Source organism: Cricetulus griseus, chromosome 2 (assembly GCF_003668045.3).
Source record: "Cricetulus griseus strain 17A/GY chromosome 2, alternate assembly CriGri-PICRH-1.0, whole genome shotgun sequence".
Taxonomy (NCBI): Eukaryota; Metazoa; Chordata; class Mammalia; order Rodentia; family Cricetidae; genus Cricetulus; species Cricetulus griseus.
The window spans coordinates 5227004-5248195 of NC_048595.1; the positions used below are offsets into that span (position 1 = coordinate 5227004).

General features: G+C 53.2%; 1 protein-coding gene across 1 annotated transcript in view; it reads left to right on the forward strand.

Moving 5' to 3' along the window:
* Nucleotides 1–21192, forward strand: part of LOC100762490 (calmodulin-binding transcription activator 1) — an 831381-nt gene that overhangs the window by 715525 nt on the left and 94664 nt on the right. The window contains exon 7 of the mRNA XM_027398331.2: nt 10351–10504. Within this exon, the coding sequence (XP_027254132.2) occupies nt 10351–10504 (154 nt within the window). The remainder of the gene's footprint in view (nt 1–10350; nt 10505–21192) is intronic.

Genomic DNA, 21192 nt, shown 5'->3' on the forward strand with positions numbered 1-21192 from the left:
GATAAAGGTGGTCACATATTGCAAAGGCAATAGCTGCTGGGACTCCTTTGAGGCTGGTGAGGTGAAGCCCTGTGGGCTTCAGTCCTAGAAGGGAAAATGTCAGAGCAGCAGGGCCTGCAGCCCTCGGAGACCCACTAACCTGACTGCTTTGCCCCCAGGCTCTGCTTGGCCAGCAATTCACACCCTAGGAAGGACCTGCTGTCGGACTTCACAGGCTCCCCACAGAGGCCCGTGGGTTCTTCTCCCTGGGCTTGTTGGAGGTGCTCTCACGATGATCTCCAATAAATCAAAGCTTAGTTCAAGGTGAAAACCAGAGGCAAAGAGGACACAAACCAGCAATTCAGTCCAAGCCCAGACTCCCTAAACCATAGGGCACAAGCTGCCTGCACCCCTGGCAGGCACCTAGAAACTGAAAAATGAATGGACAGACCTGAACACTGGCTGACACTTCCAGCCTTAGGGGACACAGAGCATCATGGTTGCCCCCTTGGCGGGGTCCAGAAGGAAACACCCAGATATCCTGAGTTCCTGCTAACACTTCCTAGGGAACAGGCCTCCAGGAACTAATGAGCTTTCCGGGCATATTTCCTTCATTACAGTGAGTCCTGTGTGTTGTGTTGTGTGCCCCCACCCCTGCACACACACACACACACACACACACACACACACACACACACACACGCACACGCACACGCACACGCACACGCACACACATACCGTTAGCCTTTTTGTGTTGAAATGACCTCCTAAAACTCCAGGGTGCAGGGACACCTTTAATCTTACTTAGCTCTGGGATTTTGAGGGGACAAAGCAACTCAGCTACTTTCTCGTCTCCTCTTGGACCCAATAAATAAATAAATAAATAAATAAATAAATAAATAAATAAATAAATAAATAAATTAAATAGGGATCACACTTCTCTCTTTGTGAACAGAGAAAGTCTCATCTCCATTTTCCAGGGACAGCCCTCACTCACCTCTTCAAGGACACTCCACTCACCTTTTCAGACCAACATCCCTAGCAAAGGCAGCCGTCAGTGTCCCCTTCCTAGGGGCCACATCATCCCAGCTCTCCAGCCTATGCCCCTCTGGTCCCAGCAGCAACCTGGGCCAAGGGCTTCTGTGAACCAGTGAGGTCCTCTGGCTCTGGCCATCCATGAGCAAGTCCATTCACTCTCCCAGCCTTGTCTTCCCTGTCTGTCACTTCCCACCAAAACTACCTCCCTCCACAAGCTGATACCTATAACAGTTTAGTGTCATTGCAAGCACGGAGATATGGTTGGACAACTCTTCCCTGGTCGCCCAGGATTTTAATAAGCTGTAGCCTGATCCAGCTGGTATGAATTCCCCACCTGTCCATCTGGAGTGTGTCTGCAGACAGCCAGGGCTAGCTTGGAGCAGGAAGTTCTCCCTAGCAGCATGCATCTGGTTATTTTGGCCTCCTGGGAAACTGAGCAGAACTTTCTAGAACTTTGGGGGGAAATCCACACAGGCAGGACTCTCCTTTTTGCATGTACAATTTTGCCTGTTCTGGAACAGAGACAAAGTACCCCTGGGGTGCCCAGGATGTGCCAGGACCCACACAGGCCTGGTGCCCCCCATCCGTGTGCCTCTCCTCCATTACCTTCCAACTGGGGAATCAGAGTCAGCCAGACCCTCAGCCGACATGGATCCCAGAACCCCACACCAGGTGGGAATTGTTTAACTAGATTTCCGTGACTAGAAAATTCTGGTAATTGTGTAATAACAACAGCAGCAGCGCTCAGCAATTACCCAGGGTTTTTCATCTTCAGGCCACTTTACTCACATTAACTAATTAAGTCTCCAGCCTCCCTCGAAAGCAGGAAGGGCTGCCAGCCCAGCCCCTGCCTCTGCGCACGCTCATCTAATGAGAGCAGCCCTGCGACAGGGTAGAGAGCTCCCGGGGCAGCTGGCCTCTACCCAAGGGGCACCTCCCAGCCTCTTACTGGTCATCCACTAAGCTCCCTGAACCCTGCAGAACACTGACCAGGAAACCTGTTCTTCATGTTGCAATAATGGTCCTGGACCCAGTACATGATACAGGCAGGACCTGATTCCCAGGAAGGACAGTTGATCAGAGTCCTGCTGTTTTCAAGGGTACCAGACCCCCCTCTTTCAGGTCCTACTCTCTCCCTCCTTCCCAGTCTGGGCTCCCCAGAAGTTACAGATGCTCAAGCCTAATTCATGTCCCTCATAGCTTTCTGGGATCTCCCTACAAAAGCCTGCCTGACACAGACCACATTCTGACCACTGGTGGTATTTGATGCTGATACAGAACACCTGAGGCCTAGCCCTGCCCTGAGCTCATGGGCTGGTACAGGATGCACTAAACCCTGCCCCACCACTATACTCACCACCTCCTGGAGCCCACAGGCCCCAGCTGGGCCTCTGGCATCTGATTTTGCTCCTGGGCTGTGATAGTGACTGGGCTGCAGCAGCCATGGGCACTAAGGCTTAGATCAGAGCCTCTCACTCACCATCCATCAGGTCTCCAGGATCCCTGGCAGAGTGAAGAGAAGGCATTTAGCAGGGGTGGGCTGAAATCTCTGTCCTTCACACAGACTCTCTATCCTGTCTAGGTGCTTGGAAGACTAAACTAGGCAAGCTGAGACTGGGAGGCGAGACTGGCACAGAGCTGTCTTCAGAAGCCATCTCTGGAAACAGAGGCTCTGCTTTCATTTCTATGGGGGAGGGAGCAGCACAGTCTGCCCCCAGCTTTGGGGGGCACAGCACAGTCCTGACCCCAACAGCCAGCAGCCACCCACAGAGGGCCATAGAATATGGCAATTATATGCCTTGTAGCATGAGAGGGTCCCTTCTGGTTTGTGACAAGGAAGCAAGAACAAAGAAGGAGCCCGCATCCTCCAGGGACTGGCAGAGCCTAGGGGACCTAAGCGACAGGTGTGGCATCCCTGGCCCTTCTCAGAAGCTGGAGTTCTAGGGTTTTCCTCTGTCCTCCCAGCTCTAGCTGTGTGACCTGCTTGAACTCCATCCTACCTAGGGGCAGGCCTCTATGTGGGGGACACAGAGGCAGGCCCACCCTGCTGGGTGCTAGGAGAGCCAGCTTCTTTCCTCTGGACCCATCAGCCCTGCTCCAGTACTTTCCTCCAAGCACAGAGGCTGCCAGGGGCAGCTACAGCATGGACAGAAGGACTTCTCTCTACCATGCAGCCTGGTGACACCCCCGTCCCTGAGCTGCCCACTGCCGTCATCCATCCATTCCCCAATAAATCCTGCCCTTCCCTCTGCCAGCCCCACACTCTTGTTTTACGGGCGCCGATCCTGGTTGTTTATCAAGCACACAGGTCCAAAAAGCTGTGCCTCTCCAGATCAGGCTCTCAGGGCCGTCTAGATCTGCATAAACAGTGCTAATGTGACAGATGCGCTCACAGGACGGGCTCTTGGCTCAACAATGCTGATTTACTCACCCCTCCCTCCCCTCCCGCAGCCATTGCCTCTCGGGCTCTCCCCTCCCGCCCCCACGGCAAGCAGGGGGGTGTGCGGCACTATTACATGCTATTATGACTTTCTGGGTAATGTATACATTTTCACTATCACACGGCCTTTCTCCTTCATTTTTCATGAGAACTGGCATGAGATTAATGACAGAGCCGCAGAAGAAACGGAGCGCCATGCCACTCTGATTTATTGACCACTTAGCGTTGATGACGCTGCAAACAAGAGTCAAACAGATGTTGCAGCTGCATTTTTCTTTATCAAAACCAACCGCTTTTTGCATCTTTAGCCACTTCCTGCGTCGCTGTCCCCCTTGCTCTACACAAAGGGTGCTGGCTCTGAGCGTCCTTCCTCACAGAGGCAGAAGAGAGGCGCCCAGGGAGCAGGGCCCTACCTGGCACCCAGTTCATACTGGAAGTGGCCAAGTGGATGACCCAGGCGTCTTGCTCTTGGTGACTTGGGTCCTTTTTGGTGGATCTTTGGTGACTAGCTCACTCCTGCAGCCGTAACTCACCCCAGAACCCGTCAGACACCCAGGGCTGAGAACTGAGAACTGGCTGGGGCAGAGGCCCGCAATGTGAGCGCTAGTGGCAGGGAGGTGACCACTCACCTCCCTCCCAGGGAGGTGAAGGCTGTTGAACTGCCTTCCCTGTTCTGATAGAGCAAGAACTATAACTGGGGAGATCAGCCATGTGAGCCATGTGGGGCCCTGAACCCTGCCCTTTGCCTCTCAGAAACCAGAGGGCCTCAAAGGGCTGAGCAGTTTATTGCCCCCCAAGTCTCTGCCCATCCCTTGGCTGTCACCAGATTGGGCGCCTCCTCCCGTCCTTTGCTCTTTCACTCTGTACCACCTTTTCCCACACGTCTGCCTCGCGGCCCATGAGCTGACCTCCCTTGCTAGGACTTTACAAGGGAAGCTGATGAGGATCTATCAGTTACAACAAACAAACAAACAAAATGCCAGCTGGCCCCTTCCAGCCCCCCTGGGCTGGTGCCCCTAGCCAGCTGCTGGTGTGATGGAACATATATAGCTGGAGGTGTGTGGCAGAGCCTCTTCATGTTAGCATGCGTTACAGGAGTAGCCGGTCAACACCCCCTTTGCACTGCTGGCCATGAGGGTGGGGCTGTGGACACTTCTTTGTTCAAAGCAGTTCTGTTCCCATCCCCTCCAACCCCTTTGCCCACACCGTCTCATCAGCTCTCTAAACAGGACCCCCATCTCAGGAGGAGGCGTGACACTGGACACAGCAAGGGCCATAAGAACATCGGGGAGGAGAAGAGCCATGGAGGTCATTCAGTAAGCAGACAGCAAACAGCAAGCAGCAGCCACGACTGGGTAGGGGGCCAATCTGGAAAGTCAGGCATAGCAGACAAGGGGCTCAGGGAGTGGGGGACAGAGGCAGCAACTCTGAGTGAGTCAAAGGCTCCTCCTGAACCTGCTGGACACCGCCTCCTTTCACAGTTCTCTCCCAGCAGGCATCAATTGCAAATGACTTCTCGATTAGGGGTGAGACCCTGGGTCCACGCACCCTTCTTAGTCCTGGGACTTTGGCTTGAGCTTGTGCAGGTGCCGCTCATGGAGTCACAGCCTCCGAGTTCATATGCACATTAGCTTTGTTGTGTCCGGGCGAAGCTGCTTCCTTGGAGTCAGACACCACCTCCTGCTCTAGCGATCCTTTCCCCTCACATGCACCCCTGCGCCTGGAGGGGAGGAGCTTGATAAAGACATCCTACTTAGGACCAAGTGCTCCAAAGATATGTGCTTTCTGGAGGTAGAGAACACATCAGCCAGCAATAGCAGCATAGGCAGATGGGGTAATGAGCAGCATACTGGGGAGTGGGAACCAAGAGGTGGCTGGAGAGAAAGGCGTTGTGCTTGCTGCTGCACCAGGGGTGTGTGTGTGTGTCTTATTCTCAGGGCCAGGGGCCACCATGAAGCTATTAGATCACACTGGATTATTTTAGAAGAATGGTTTGAGGAACAAGAGAGGAAGTGAGGAGACCCAAGATTCTTCCTTCCCACACAGGTTTGGACTCCAGGCTTGCAAGGCATGTGGGCAGAGTGAGCAGAAGGGTTACACGGGCTGCAAGGAAATCTGGCATACCTGACAGGAATAGAGGGTGTGGAGGGGGGAGAAGGGTGGCTGCTCTTTTGGATGAGTGTGGGGATATAGTGCCATCCTTCCCTGAGCGTAGCCTGGTAGAATCCAGGTGTGGCAGTGTGCTTTGGCCATAAGAAACTGCAAGTATTTCTGAGGCCATGAGCTAATGATGCACAGATTAAGATACAGGGGACTTGGTTAAATATAGGTTCATTTTATTCGGGGAGAAGTCACTTACATAAGAAACCGATGACCCGTAAGTTCCTGCTCCAAGGATCCACACCCAGGCTGCTGTTCTCCGTGACCTACCAGAACCCAGAGAGCTCGAGCTGGGGTCCCGGCACCCCATACCTAGCCTCCCCGGTCCTGTCCGCACCTGTGACCACACCCAAACAGGCGTGGTCAGTGCAACAGGTGTGGGCAGGGTGGATATCTCACTACAATGAATGGAGCTGTATCAGGCTGACAGGCAGGTGGCCTGCAGTGAACAGAGTCAGGCTGTGGAGGGGCCTAGGAATCCTTGGGAGCTCCCTGTTTGTGGCAGGATAAGGTCACCAAGCAGGGAGGGGGATGGAGGAAAGAGAGAGAACCAAAGACCCAGCACCATGCCCTCCACTGACCACAAGGAGTCTGTGACCTGTGACAATGGGGACAGGCATGGGCTGCCAGTGGGATCCAGGACTTTCCCACAGATGACATGTTGGCTAAATGCTGAGCACTGCTCACCCTTCAGGAAGAACTTCAGGCTTTGCTTGGGCTTGGTTCGGGTTTGGTGGCCACTGAGAATATCAAGGCTTTGGGTCATCCCTATGCTGCTTGGTTAGTCCTCCTCAAGCCAGGCAGGATTCCTCCCCTCAGCCCCAGTGGGAGAGAGGGGCCCTGCTTTCATTTACAATTGAGATGCTACAAGCACCAAGAGTCAGGATAGGAAACTCCAGTCTGTGGCTCTTCCTCGGAGACTAAAGAACCTCTGACTTGGCTTCCCCAGTTAGCTCCCCAGCACTGTCACAGACCGTACCATAGGGATCCTCCCATGCTGGGTTTCAAAGCCCTACTGGAATTCCAGGACATTCACTTTAAGGAGCAGCCTCTAGCTTCATAAAAACCCCAGAGCTGTCCCTCCACTCCAGCCCACATCACAGCTGGCAAGAGCAGTGGGCTGCTCTGACATTGAAATGAGCATTCCATGAAGCCAATGCATTGGAACGCTAAGGAGAATATACTGTTCTGCCAAGACAACCCCATTAGTATGTGGCTAATGAATAAAGCCACAACATTGCCAAGAAGAGATGTGTGCCCCCCCCCAAAAAAAAAACAATGCAAATGCTCTGTCTTAAAACTGCCCAAGACAGGAAGTGGGAACTCCCTAAGATCCCCCACACTGGCTCCCTGGGGTGGAATCTGGGACCCAGCACTCCTACCTCTCCCCCTTTCAAACCCAAGCCAAGCTCCCGGGAGGTGGGGCGGTGAGGGCGGGTTCCTGTTAATTGCATCAAAACAATACAGAAAGGCTAACAAAAGACCCAGTGGCAGGCATGGGCTACCAGAGGGGAGTTGATCTAGAGCCCTCAAGTTGGTGGTTCTGTGAATCTATGAGGTAGAGTGTGGCTACAACTCAGAGTGAAAACCCAGGCTTGGTAGTGAGCATGGTGACTCACGCCTGTAGGTCAGCCCTTACGAGGTTGAGATAGAAAGGCTGTTGTGACTCTGAGACCAACATAGGCTACATAGTGAACCAGCCTGGACTACAGTGTGAGACACTGATTCAAAGAGGGTTGGATGATGGATGGATAGACAGACAGACAGACAGACAGACAGACAGACAGACAGACAGACAGACAGATAAGTAATAGGGATGAAAGAATTAGCTTTGCATGTTAGTGGCCACATTCAGAACTGCTTCCTATCCTTTTCTGGGTCTGACTTCAGGAGACCTCAAGTCTGGAAATGTTTTCAGTCGAAGTCATAATTCGACCTGTTTTCGTTTCTCCAAATCTGAAATCAGCCTGTTATTGCCAGGGCATTATAATATCCCAGGGCCTTGTACTGAGAAGAGACCGACACCCAGACATGAGAACAACCAATCAACTTGTCAGGTATTCAGTCCTTGGGAAAACTGAGCATTGAGGGAATGGAGAAGGAGGGCAGCCCAGACCTGCCATAAAGAAATAGGTGGAGGCTGGCTGCACAGAGGGCAGCAGGCAAATCTCAGGCAACTTTCCAGATGCCTGAATGCAGGAACTCCAGGACACAGGCTGGGGTCCACAGGCTTCACAAGAGTAAAGACTGTGTCTCCCCTGGGTCATGCCCAGGCTGTCTCAGGCACCCAGACTGTGCTCAGTGGGCTGTAGGGACAGGAGAGGAGCCACAGATTTTCATCTCCCAGGCATTTGGCATCCCAGCTCCCTCCTGCAGAGCCAAGCTCCCTCCAGGGGAGGGATCAGAGGAAGCTCCAGGTGGCCAGCTGGTCCTTGCTGACCTTTGACCCCTCCTCTTATCTTTCCTCTTCTTGTTCAGCAGCAGGCCTGCTGCCTAGCCTGACCCAGGATCCAGCAAGAACCCTCAGTCAAGCTTCGGCTTCAGGGTGAGCAGAACTCGGAACTAGGATTCTAGAGAGTCACCCTGTATCCATCCCTTCAGGCACCCCATCCAATCAGTGGGCATGGAGGACCCACACAGCCCACCCACCTGTCAGGCATATTGCAAGAATAAAGAGAAATGAAGAGTAGGCAAGCACTCAGGCTGAGCAAAAAGCAACCACCAGATGTCTTGGCAGGACCTGAGTTTGAAGTCAGAGCCCTGGCTTCCAGCCCAGGTGGGTCCCTTGCCAGGCACAGAGCTCTGGGCAAGCAACTTCACAGAGCTCCCCTCTCCAGAGGGAGGGTGCCCTGCCCTGGCCAGCCCGCCTCCCTGGCTAGCATGGACATCAAATGAGATAATGACTGTGGAAGTAAAGTACTCTAAAAAGAAGGGATCGGCCCACAGTGGCAGGGATTATCCTTATTATTAAGGAGTGCGATTTCCACAATCCAGAAAAGCTGCCATTAGCAAGGGGGCTCCTGTTCATGTTGATTTAATTTCCTGGTTAACTGAGCGTTGGCAGGAAAAAAAAAAAGGCATGTTTCAACACTTATTGGAAATCTTTTTAAATTATTCCAGTTTGCTTTCTCACACTGGTCATGGTATAGTCTTGAGTCTTTATTTATTAATGAGTTGATTGATTCATATTTTCATTTATTACTCTTGCTCTGAGTGTAACCAAAACAACAAGCACGGACTCGGCCTCCCTCTGCCGGGGACCTTGTCCACTCCTGCGACTTGAGTTTGAGGAAAACAGAGGGTAAGGGCTGCAGAGCACACAGAGAGGGCCTACTGTGTGGCTTTCCAGAGTTTTCTTCTGTGTTTTGCTGTTTTCCTGAGAAAGCTGAAGAGAGTGTGGCTTAAGAAACACTTTTGGTCAGGGTAGAAGGGTTGAGCAAGTTTGTCCAGGAACACTTGTGGAGAGGAGGGATTGGTTTGGATTGGCGAGTTGCCTGGTGATTGTTTGCTTGAGACATGGTCTTTTGTAGCCCAGGCTGGCCTTATACTTACTCTGTCTTCCCATCTATATATAAATATATGACCTTTGACCTGATCCTGCTGCCTAGTACTGACATCACAGGTGTGTAACACCACATTCGACCTGCCATGCTTGTTCTTAACTCATTTGTCAGGCCTGGTGTAACCAAATAAACAATCTCTCCTTCAAGAGTCAGGGAGAAGGTTGCCTGAAGGCCCCAGGGTCATTACAGCAAAGTTACTCAGAAACTCCACGGTGTCACCATCAGAGCTACTGGTGGCAAAAAGGGATGCCTGTGTGCCCGGATGAAATCTGGTGGGGAGAGGCTGACCCTTTAAATACAACCCTCTGGGGGCTGGAGAGATGGCTCAGAGGTTAAGAGCACTGACTGCTCTTCCAGAGGTCCTGAGTTCAATTCCCAGCAACCACATGGTGGCTCACAACCATCTGTAATGAGATCTGGTGTCCTCTTCTGGTGTGCAGGTATACATGGAAGCAGAATGTTGTATACATAATAAATAAATAAAATCTTTTAAATAAATAAATAAATAAATAAATAAATAAATAAATGCAACCCTCTGGAATCAAACGTCCTTGAAGTCTTTGGGACAGCAGCCCTCTCCATTCCTAAACTTGAAAGTGGATTGAGAAAGTGTCTGAGATTCCCGGTGACGGTTATCTGCTGGGTGACGTACAGTGTGGCAGGTGCTGTTTAAGCAGGGGATGGGCCCAGACTGCAGGAGAGGCTAAGCCTGGAGAAGCAGTTCTGAAGCCCTGGTAGCTGCTTTTCCCTTGGGTGCCACATTAGTGACCTCAGTGACTGTGACCTGGAAATGTTCCTTGAGCAGCAAGGGTGAGAACCGTGGGACGGCTGCTGGCCTGGGATCTTGATGCCCACAGGAGGCACAGTTCCATCTCACAGTTGAGGTCCTTGGCTGCATGCTCCTCAGCCCCTGTGCAGGTCTGAGGTTCTCATCAGGAGTGGCTTGGCCTGGGAGAGCCCAGAGAGCCAGTCATCCGAGTGAAGATGGGCATTTAACGGCATGTGGCGGCAGACGGAGGCCAGGGAAGGCGCTGGCATCCCCCAGGTGCCCAGCATGGTCTCATATGCCGTCACCTGTTCCAGCATAAAATGCCAGTGTCACGCAGGCAGTGTGGGGATGATCTACACCTGCTGAGCCCTCATGGTGCCAGTGTCTGCTCTTCCCCACAGAACCCTGACATCGTCCTGGTGCACTACCTGAACGTGCCGGCCATCGAGGACTGTGGCAAGCCCTGTGGGCCCATCCTCTGCTCCATCAACACTGACAAGAAGGAGTGGGCAAAGTGGACCAAGGAGGAGCTGATCGGGCAGCTGAAGCCCATGTGTGAGTAGCTCCCCGTGCCCCAGCTAGCAATGCCCAGGCGGGCCTTGGGGACCCAGCATGGAGCCCGGTTTTGTTCAGACATGCTGGCGCCTGGAATTTAGCTTTAATGACATCCCCCTGTCCCCCACCCCCACCCCCGATGCCTACAGTCACTTGATCCCCTAAGCTTCCACACTGCAGTCAAGACACAAACCCTCTGACCCAGGTCAGGGAGGCGGCTTAATCTGTGGAGTTCTGGTTTGCAAGCATAAGAACCTGAACCCAGATTCCTGGCACTCATGTAAAAAGCCAGGCACGGCAGAGGCTGTGAGATGACCAGTGAAGGCAAGTAGGTCCCCGGAAGCTCTCCAGCTATCTAGCCTAGGCTTCCTGGTGAAGTTCCAGGCCAGTGAGAGACTCTGCCTTGAACAAATAGGTGGGAAATAGATGAGGACACCCTCCCAAGTTGCCCCATGACCTCCATACACCCGCACCCCCTCAGACTCATATGACAGATGGAGAAGGTAAGACCCAGAGACACAAGACAGAGCAGGCTGGGAGAGATCAAGAGTATGTCTGCCACCCATAGGAGCAGGGCAGGAGTCTGAGGAGGAGAGACAAGGCAGGGAAACCGAAGAATAGCTGGTGGAGCTGGCCCCTGCTCCTATGCTTGGCTGCCCATGCTGGCTCTGGACACAGAAGCAGGCTGCTGGCCCTGGGCTGCCACAGTGCCCAGCCTGAGTGGCAAATGGCTATCAGTAATGGAGTTGATTTCATTTCATCAGCAAAGCTGAGCTTGCAGCAGCATCTGTCAGGTGTGAGTCACAGAGACAGACGGCTGAGGGGCCAGGGGGCCAAGGGGCCTTGTTTCAGAAGGTTCCAGCACCCCTCCTGCCCCTCCCAGCTGGGCTCAGCCAGATGGAGGAAATCAGGATGCTGCCCAGGGCTGGGCAGGACCCACAGCTTGTGAGGGTGTGATTGTCTAGTCTTTCACCATCAGGACCTGCAAAAGTGAAAAGTGGGCCCATGGATCTCTCAGGAGCAGGGCCATTCTGAGCTAGCCAGAGGGGAGCTAAAGTTGTTGGCACAACAGGGAAGCCATTAAAATATCCTTTCCTGTGGGCTACAGGCTAAACCTGGGAGTGGCTGTCATGACCCACCTCTCCTGAAAGCCCAAGATCCCAGTATGTCATCAGCCTCAGACCTGGAGAGAGTCACTAGGGACAAAATGTTATGGATTGGAAGAAGACCCAAAGAGTGTACCCTGAGGTTGGGCCTCAGAACTGAGCTTCCCCTGATGTCCTGAGTGCAGCCATACTGCTGTCTCTGGTGCCACAGGGACAGTATCAGGGGCCTTTGGGATTCAGGATCCAACCGTGTCTTCCCTGGCCTGAAAACCACTGGTGCCACTTTCCTATCATGGCAGACAGTGCCTCCACCTTGGGTCCCAACCTCAGACCTCTGCACCCATCCTGAGGCCTTGTGGCCATCATGCCTTTCTTTCTTCTTCTACCTGACCTCTCCCTACTCCATTGTTCACCCCACTTTGGGTTACTGAACTCAGCCTACATACAGCCCCTCCCCCATAGGCTCAGTCCATACACCCTAAGGCCCTCTGGTCTCTTCAAAACCCCCACTCCAGGGAGCATCAGACAGAACTAAACCCAGAGGGACCACACCACCTCTTCCTAATTCTGCAGAGCAAGGAATCATGGGATGCCCTGGCATAGAGCTAGTGCTCAGAAATGCTTTGGGGTATAAGCAGAAAGAAACTGTACTGACTTCGGTCCAGTGTCTGCAAGACAACAGACCACACCTCCCAAAGCTTTAGCTAAAGCTGCCCAAATCTCAGGGCACCCTCTCATCTCAGGGCTAACTCTTAGGTTCCCTGCTTCCAAGGGGCTCCTACTTCTCATTCAGAGCCCAGAAGGCGATAGGGGTGTCAACAAACACCCAGCAGGGGTCCTACTCAACCCCACATGGGGACCCTGAGCCTATTTGTTCCTTCTCCTAGAAAATGCCTTGGATTAGCTGGGGCAGGGACTCTTCCCACTGCACACTCTGATGCCACCAGGCCAGACAGTAGAAGGAGCCAGAGTTGGGACTCAGAAGACTAACCACTGTCCTTGTTCTATGGCCACCTTGAAACTAGAATTTGGTTCCGGCTGCCTGTCCTTCACAGATGCCAACGAGCAGAACCGGGAATTAGCTTAGCACCGCTTTATTCAGAGAGAGCCAGCAATTGGAGAAGACAATGGGTTAGCGTCCTAAAACTCTGTCTTCTATCTCATCTCTAGCCAGCAGATTATATACGGTCAGGGAGACAGAGGCTGTCAGTCACTCTGGGGCTCAGTCTCAGCCCTCTGGTCAGGTGGCCAACCGTGCTTTTGAGACTTGCGATGTCTGTGTCCCCCTCCCAAACATTCCCCTACGTTCCTCCTGACACTTCGTTATCACTTCCAGAGTAAAGACCACAGGGAGGACTCTTGACTTGAAAGGGAGGCAAGAATCTACGTGCTTCTGCCATTGGTCCACAGCCTCAGTGTTCTGTCTAAGGGGCCCCTTGCTCCAAAGCCTGGGTAGCAGGAGCACATTGCTTCCTCCCCTCTGGAACAGTCCTATTTGTCTTCTGGGTCACTGGAAAGGGTTCTTCCCACCAAGTGCCATTGGCAAATTAGGGCCTGTTTGCAGATGTAAGACTCCAGCCAGGCATCCAGAGCAGATGACCAGGTCCTGGCAGAAGTGTCAGAGATTATGTGTGCCAGAAACACACCTGGGACATGCTACCAGGGAAAACCATGTCTGCCAAGCAGACCCTTATGCTCAGGGTCTCTGCCTAAGGCATCATCACCAAATGCACACAGCTTCTATCTGAAGCCATCAGTGCCATCCTCCCTGACACCTTGTGTAAGGGTGCCACCTCCAGGCCAGGCAGGAGGCTCAAGCTCCTAAACTCCAGGGGGCAAAAAGAAGACTTGATTTGGCTTCTAAGATTTAACTGGAAGAAATGGTGAATGTTTTATCAGAGCCTGTAGTAAATCAAAGAGATTGTATAAAACCACAAGTAGTAGACCAAGAGGTCACAGCACTCAAGGAACTGGTGTGCCTGTCCTGGACTCTGTCGTGCAGGCAGACTCTGCCTGGGGACTGGCGCTTGGAAACATAGCCCCCATAAGTGCCTAGCTGCTGATCAGACTTGGACAGCGCACAGGTGCCAGCCAGCAGTGTTCAGGGAAAGCACTGTGTGCTGAGAGCCAAGAAGCCATCAGATGGGTTCCAGAATCAGGCGTGCCATGAGTGCTAGAGCCAAACACATTAGCTTCATAAATCACATTCCTTCAAAGACTTCCCTGTTTGATGCCGCGATGTTTCCCCATCTCTCTCTCTGCCCATCAGAGTTGTCAACGGCTTAATCAGAACATGACACTGACTGGTGGTATAAGGCCTCCCTCCGTCCACACAGGGTCTCTGTCTCGCCTGTCTCAAGGGAGGAGAGGGGCTCCTTGTGCATCTGATTCTTTGGACTAAGGAGCCTTCCCTTCACCTGCAGTCTGAAGAGTCCACACATAAAGAGTAAACACAGAGGGAAAATTAATATGTCTGATTGAATTCCCAACAGGCTTCCGAAGAGCCTTCCTGGCTCTTGTAATCCCTCCTTGCCAAATAACAGTGGCTTAAATTTAAAAAAAAAAAAGAAAGAAAGAAAGAAAGAAATCTCTCTCTCTCTTTCACTCTTACAAATTTCACAGTCCAGAGCTGGCATGGCGGGTCCTCAGTACCTGAAGTTAGCGGCTGCGGCTCCTTCCAGCTGGTGCTCTACCATTTATAGGAGGCTGCCCACTTTTACAGATTAAAGATGGCTGCTGCGTCTCCCGCCATCACAACTGCATTCCAGTCAATGAAAGACGTAGAAACAGAGAGCACGCCCCTTCCCTTTAAGGGCAGAACCCAGAATAACACACATCATTTCTACCTAAGTGTTAATGGCCAAAATTTTGTCCTGTAATCACCCCTGGTTGGGCAGGCATCTGCGGCAGTATGGTGTTTTGCTGGGCACATTTGGGGAAATGAGTTTCTGCGTGTGAAGCATGCCTGAGTGCCTGTGGGCTTCGGCTTTGCTGGTTTACAGTATACAGAACTGCTCATCTCAGGCCAAAGTCTGGGGATGACTGTCTGGGGTCCTGTCTGGGGTGGGAAAGATTGGAGCTCATCTGTACACAGTCTGTCACATCCTGGAAGTCCTGGGGTCTACTCCCTTACAGCTGTTCTGAGGGACACTTTTGACTGGGGAAGGGGGACTGGACTGCAGGCAAGGCTTTGGCTCTTGGCCCTTCCAGCTTACTGGCCCAAAGCCACCACCACCTTCCAGCTCAGTGGCCCAAAGCCACCACCACCACCATGACCCAAATTTTGCACTCTCAGCTTCTGTGACCCAATGGGGAGCCAGATAAAACTGGTTCCCAGAGGGCACCCATGGCTTTTTGCCCTGTCCCACTTCCTGGCTGCCCATTCGGGAAGATCGTGCCAACCCCTCCCCAGCTAGCAGTCTGTGGAGCTGTAGCCACCAGAGTGATGGGCAAGGGTTTTTACACTGTTCCCAGCCCTTGCCTGAGCAGCAGCCATGCCTAGCTCTGCTTGCCTTGGGAATCCTTTTGGAGCACCCTGGACGGCCAGATAGCCTTGCAAAGACAAGCTGGCCCTGAGCTTTCTGCAGGTGTCCACCACACCAGAGAAGATTAGATGGTTCCAGCCTTCAGCCAGCCCAACTTTGGTTCTGCCCAACTGTCTTCTGGGAACCCCACATGTCACTCTGGGCCCATAGATGGTCACAGCAGGTGTCTTCAGCTACAAAAGGAAGGCCAAGTGGGGAAGTCGCCTGGAAAGACAGCCTAGCCTGAGACAAAAACCACCTCATATCCCCACTACTCCTGCGTGTCCCATAACGCCACGCACACCTGCACACATAGGAACCCACATGCATGGGACATCCTCCACACTTGGGCACATATAACTGGGACACACCCGAGCTCAGTAAGGGGATGGCTTGGGTTCCTGACTCCACAGCCTCTGAAACTTTCCCCGAAAACAACCCACCTCCTGGCCCAGGAGTCAAGGCCAAGGATGCTCTTGTACACCAGCCACAGTACATGAACCTGAGTTTTAGGTGGCCGTGATGACAAGGGGAGGTCATGTAAAAGGATTTCCACAGAGGACGGAGGCGGGAATGTAAGTGTGGGAGGCATTGCTGTGTACGGAGCCAGCCTCCCCTTTCCCAGTCTTGGCCAAGACAACTGAGCTTTCTGGGAAGCCATGCTCTCTTTCCTGGGAAGGGATGACAGTAGGCCTTGCCTCCATGGGTCCTTGTGGCCCTGAAATGACATCACAGATGTTAAACGATTAGTATACTAACAACAGCTAAGAGTAAAATCCAGTCCGAAGTCTAGAACAGCACCCTCTGGAGGCCAAGTCCTCAGCTCGCAACCCCTGTGTGCAAGGAAACCTTAAGGCCACCTGGACATCTCCTGTCTTCCTCCAGCCAGGTTGGGACCACTGCACTGGGCTTTGGGAAGGGGTCAGGCAGGAGGAGGCCCAAGCATTCCCTCAGGGAGCCTGCATCAAACCTACCCAGAAAGCATCACAGGAGTGTAAATTGGAGAGGAGATCAAGGATGCCCCTGTTGAAGGGGCCCCGGCCACCAGCCAGGAGGACGTATGGGATTTGGGACGGGTGGAAGGCCATGGGGTGTCCAAGACAGTGTGTGTGGAACAGCAAAGATGAAGCAGGTGGTGAGGCAAGGCCAGATGTGGTGCTGATGGGACGGTGTCAGGCTGAGGCTAAGAAGTGCTAGAGACCATGCTGAGTTTGGGGTCAGAGGCCCAGCTGACCACGGGGTGGGGTGGGGGTGGGGGTGGGGTGCAGGCTGAGCTGAAAGTACAGAACGCCAGGTTTCATGTGACAGAATAGAAGTCATGTGAGCACCAGGGTGGAGGCCACGCTGAACTTAAAGAGTGGAGGCCATGCTGTATTTGAAGGGATGGATGTCGTGTTGAATGTGAGGTAGAGGCCATGTTAGGTGAAGAGATGGAAACTAGCGGGGGGGGGGGGGGCGGGGCGCACAGAGACCATGCTGAGAATGAGGAAACCGGGGCAGCTGAGCATGAGGGGGAGAAAAACCGTAATGTGTATGAGGTAAAGGTCCTGGTGAGTGTGGGAAGAGACGGTGCTGCCTGTAGGGTGAAGCCCACTGTAAGCAAAGGGAGATGGCTGTAGTGAGGAGAGTTCGAGGATGCTGTTATTGCTCCCAGCCGTCCTCGGGTGCCTTGACTCTTTGGTCTTTACTGGAAACGGTTTCAGTCCCTCACTGCACACTCAGCAAGGGCCTTTTCCAGCCCCAGGGCACCAGCATAGGCTGGGAGACTGCAGACAGGGACCCCACATTGTGAAGCCACAGCTTCAGAGGCAAAGAAGAGACAGAGCAGTATCTAGGGGCACCTGCCTTTCCCGGGAACTCCTCACCCAGCTTCTCTGCCACCCGATCCCCCAGTCCCCATGGCTCTTCCCACCTGTTCCAGGGAGCTCACTGGTGCCAGCCCCTGAGCTTCAGGGTATATGTTCAAAGTGTCGTGTTTCCTTGTGATTTTTCAAACAAAGACAGATCCAGTAAGGGGGGCTGAGTTTATTTGTTTTGCTTTTTTGCTTAGATTGTAATCCTGGTGATTATGGAATATCAAGAAGTAAAATCAACAAAGGCGCTCCTTTCTTGGCCCTTCTGGACCCGTTCCTGGTCCGTTAGCGCCACCTGGTGGCCAGTAGTAGCAGAGCGCCTCCAGGATGTGCCTAGCCTTCCTGCCGGGATTGTCTGATCAGGGCCTGGGGAGGGAGGGTGGCCGGCCTTGGAAGTGGCAAAGCACCTGCCCACTGACTGCAGGTGTAGCCATGAGAAGCACAGAGAGTCAGGGATCAGCCTCAGATGGACTGTTGCTAGGAAGGATTTAGGCTTCTCCCAGTGTCCCTGCAGAGGAGGTAGACCTCTGGGATAGGAGTGAGGGATCCATAAATCAGTTGTAAGCTCCAGTGCCCACGCTGCTATGAGCAGGGAGTCCCTGAAGCACCTGGGCAGGTCTCAGAAGGCAGGCTCTGGGCCCTGGCCTGCTTTATTCTGAATCCCTGGAACCAGCCACAGGACTCTGGTGTTTTACACGCCATTCTCGGGCTGGGATTTCCAGGCTAGTATTTTCTAGAATCAGAAACGAAAGAGAGGCAAAGCCAGGGCTCTTCCTGAAGAGCTGGGCCAGCAGCCTCACCTTTGGACCTCCTGGGATGGCAGGGAAGTGGGGCTGGAGACTTATCAAGATGTCCTGAAGATAGAGGCCTGGTTTCTGGGTGTCCCGGGTCCAAGGTGTCTCCCGAGACTCTGAATTAAGAACTGCCACTCTAGACATTTTCTGGGCTTGAATTTTGGGTCTTGGTGACAGCATGAGTTGTGATCCTGTGGAAGGAAGGCAGGGGACTGGGGAATGAATGCAGGGCCTCGCCCATGCGAGGAAAGCATAACTGAACTACAGTGCAGGATTTCACTAAGTTTCCCAGGCCAGCCTTGAACTTGTGGCCCTACCACCTTAGCCTCCTGAGTCTCTTGAATTTCAGGCCTGTGCCACCAGGCCCAGATGAACCAGCGGGGTCTTGCTAGAACACTTGTGGACTGGAACACAAGGAAAGTCCGGAGTATGGATCCTATAAATACAAGGAAGACCATCTTCATCCCCAGGGCCAAGAATAGCAGCTAGGTCCTTGGGGGGCACAAGTCTCATGTCCTGCTGTAACTGCAGGACCTACCTGGGAGGCTGGGGAAGCAAAGGTTGTCCCAAAGGACCGGGAGAGGATCCTCTGGGCACTGTGCTGTCCCTGGGTTAAGGGCCACTGTCCCTGGAACCTCAGATGGGTTGAGCCCTGCACTACCTGGCCATACTCTTGGGAACGCCTTACCCTACCACACGGTGGCCATCTTCCAGCCTGGCACAGCGTCAGGTTCCTTAGGCAGGCTCCCCTTGCCTACAGGGTCTTTGTTTGCAAATGTTCTTCCCTCCACCCCACTGGCTCCCAGGCTAGACGCTGTTGAGCCACAGTGTCCCCCAGGAGGAAAATGCTTCTGATTTCCTGCCTGCCTTTCCCTAGCTGTTTGTTCCCCAGTGCTCCCTGGGTGCCTGTACCCCTAGCTATTGCAAAAGTCCTTCCTGGCTTTAGCCTCTCCATCACTAGCTCAGTCAACTTTTGTGGAGTGTTCTCACCCTGGCCTAGGCCTGACCATCAAGGGTCTGATTCCGACTGGGAGGTCAGCTTTTCAGAGGAGACCGTCCAGAGAACTGTGGCGCTCTCAAGATCCCCGCATTTTACATTTCTTTTAAGAATCAAGATCTCTGGAGCACATAATTGGGAGTTAAGAGGGGGCTTCCTGCTGGGCAGTGGTGGTGCACACTTAATTCCAGCTCTCCAAAGGCAGAGGTATCTCTGTGAGTTCAAGGCCAGCCTGGTCTACAGAGTGAGTTCCAGGACAGCCTGGGCTACACAGAGAAATCCTATCTCAAAAAACAAACCGAGAGAGAGAGAGAGAGAGAGAGAGAGAGAGAGAGAGAGAGAGAGGAGAGGAGAGAGGGGGCTTCCCCTAAAGGAAACCAGCTATCTAGATATCTGGAAGGGGTCTCCTGTCCCTAATTTCAAGTGGCTTAGAAGGACTAGACACCCAGCTGTTTGCACCTGCACCTTCCCCTGCTGGCTTGTCCCTGGAGGGGTGCAAGGGCTCGTGACTCTAAGTCTGAAGTCACGGTACCAATAGAGACTCCGCACCCTGCCAAACTGGGCTTCTAACATTGCCAGTAAGTGGGAGTTTCCAGCACATTCGCTACTGCTGTGAAGGAATCCCCATCCAATCAGGAGGTGGGGGCGGGGGAGTCTAAGCTGCAGGAGGCAGACTCACTCAGCCACTTTTCAGTCGTCCTGGCCTTTAAGGTTTTCCTAGAGGCCAAATTCAGAAGCCAAGGCCATGCTGTCCTCATGTGGTCTAGATTTCCTGATCTTGAGTCCCAACCCCTCACCACCATCTGAAGGAATATGGCCAGGGTAAGTTCTCTGCTCAACAGCTCCTGGGGAGGCATATGACATGGCATGAAATCCAGGCCTCCAGTAAACATGGGGGTCCCAACACCCCACCTCTGGACAGTGAGAACCAGCAGTGATGGTCAGCTGAGACCCTGCAGCCAGAGGATCCTTGCCCACAGCCGGCATGCATGCCACCCCAACCCTCTCAGCCTCAGCCGTGCCTCTCAAAATGAGATTTGTGGAAACTGTCCTCGGCACCAATGGAATGCAAGCTGGGTGGCAAGATGGAGAGCTGAATAGCATGTGGGTGTCTGGATATGAGAAGTTAAATCTAATGAAAACTTCATCTAGTTGAACCAAGAAATCAGAAGCAGGGCCTTTATTCCTGTCAACAAGGGTACAGTGAGAATTAAACCTACGCAAGGCTGCCATTTCCCATTGACCTTGTTGCTATGGTGACAGCCTTCCAGCATCATCAACTTGAAGAATTCCGAAAAACGGGCTCATTCACTGGAGGCTAGGCACAGCAATGGGGCTCCCTCTCCAGCTGGCTCTGTCGTGTGGCTAGGAAGTGGGGTGACCCCATACCCAGGCTTGCCTGGGACTGTCCCAGTTTATACCTGAATAAATGACTACCTTTTCTGTGTCCAAGGTGACCTGGTTTGCATGACAAGTTAAACAAATGGTCACCCTTGCCATGGGTCTCTCATGTGGCAGAAGAGGAGGAAGAGAGGAGTGACCCAACAACACTGGGACAATGACGCTACCACTTGTCACCGCTTTGCCACAGCACAAAAAACTCCTCCTGGGGAAGAAAAAGGGGTGGAAGTGGATTCTCACTGGTGCATGCATGCCATTGCTGTCATCTGAGCTGACACACCTGCCTGTCAACCTTCCAGAAACAAAGTGGCCACCAGGGCTGCAGGGCCTCTCCTTCCTTCCACTGCCCTGCTCCTTTCCGAGGTCTCCCTAGAGTGAATTACCACAGCAGAAGTCATTGTCCCTCTGCCACCAAGTCAGAATCCCCCTACCACTGTGTCCTTAAAGTCCCTTGAGGAATGGAGTGGAGTCAGGCATTCATAGATGAGAGAGCTGAGGCAGAAAAACTCCTCCAGGGAACACAAGCTAGGAGCTGCAGCCACACTGAGGCTGCTGAAGGGACAGCTGCGACTGGAAGCCACCTGCCTCCCTTGGGCTCGAGTCCCAGCACCGTCCTCCCTTGCAGCTGTTGACAGTGTGGGCCACAACATAGACCCATCAAGCCAGAATGAACACCTGCTCACACACACACCATCATCTTACCCCAGTGGCAGGAATCCCCAGGGATGAGGCCAGGTCCAAGGGCCATGTGTGCCATGGAGGCCTTAATTCCACTTCCAAACCCCTGGGAAAGCCAGTCTGCAAGTTCTTCCTCTATACGGTCTCTTCTGTATGTGCCCTTAGCCTGCCATGGCGGAGGCCAAGCTGCACCTCCTGGATCTGCAGCCCTGATGAGGAGCTCTTTCCCCCCTCCCCCTGCTTGCTGAGGGCTTCCAAGAGCACCTGCCTGCCAGGTGTCCTCTGCTCCCCCATTCCCTCCTGTTCTCCCTCCCCCAGCTCCTCCCTACCCCCCA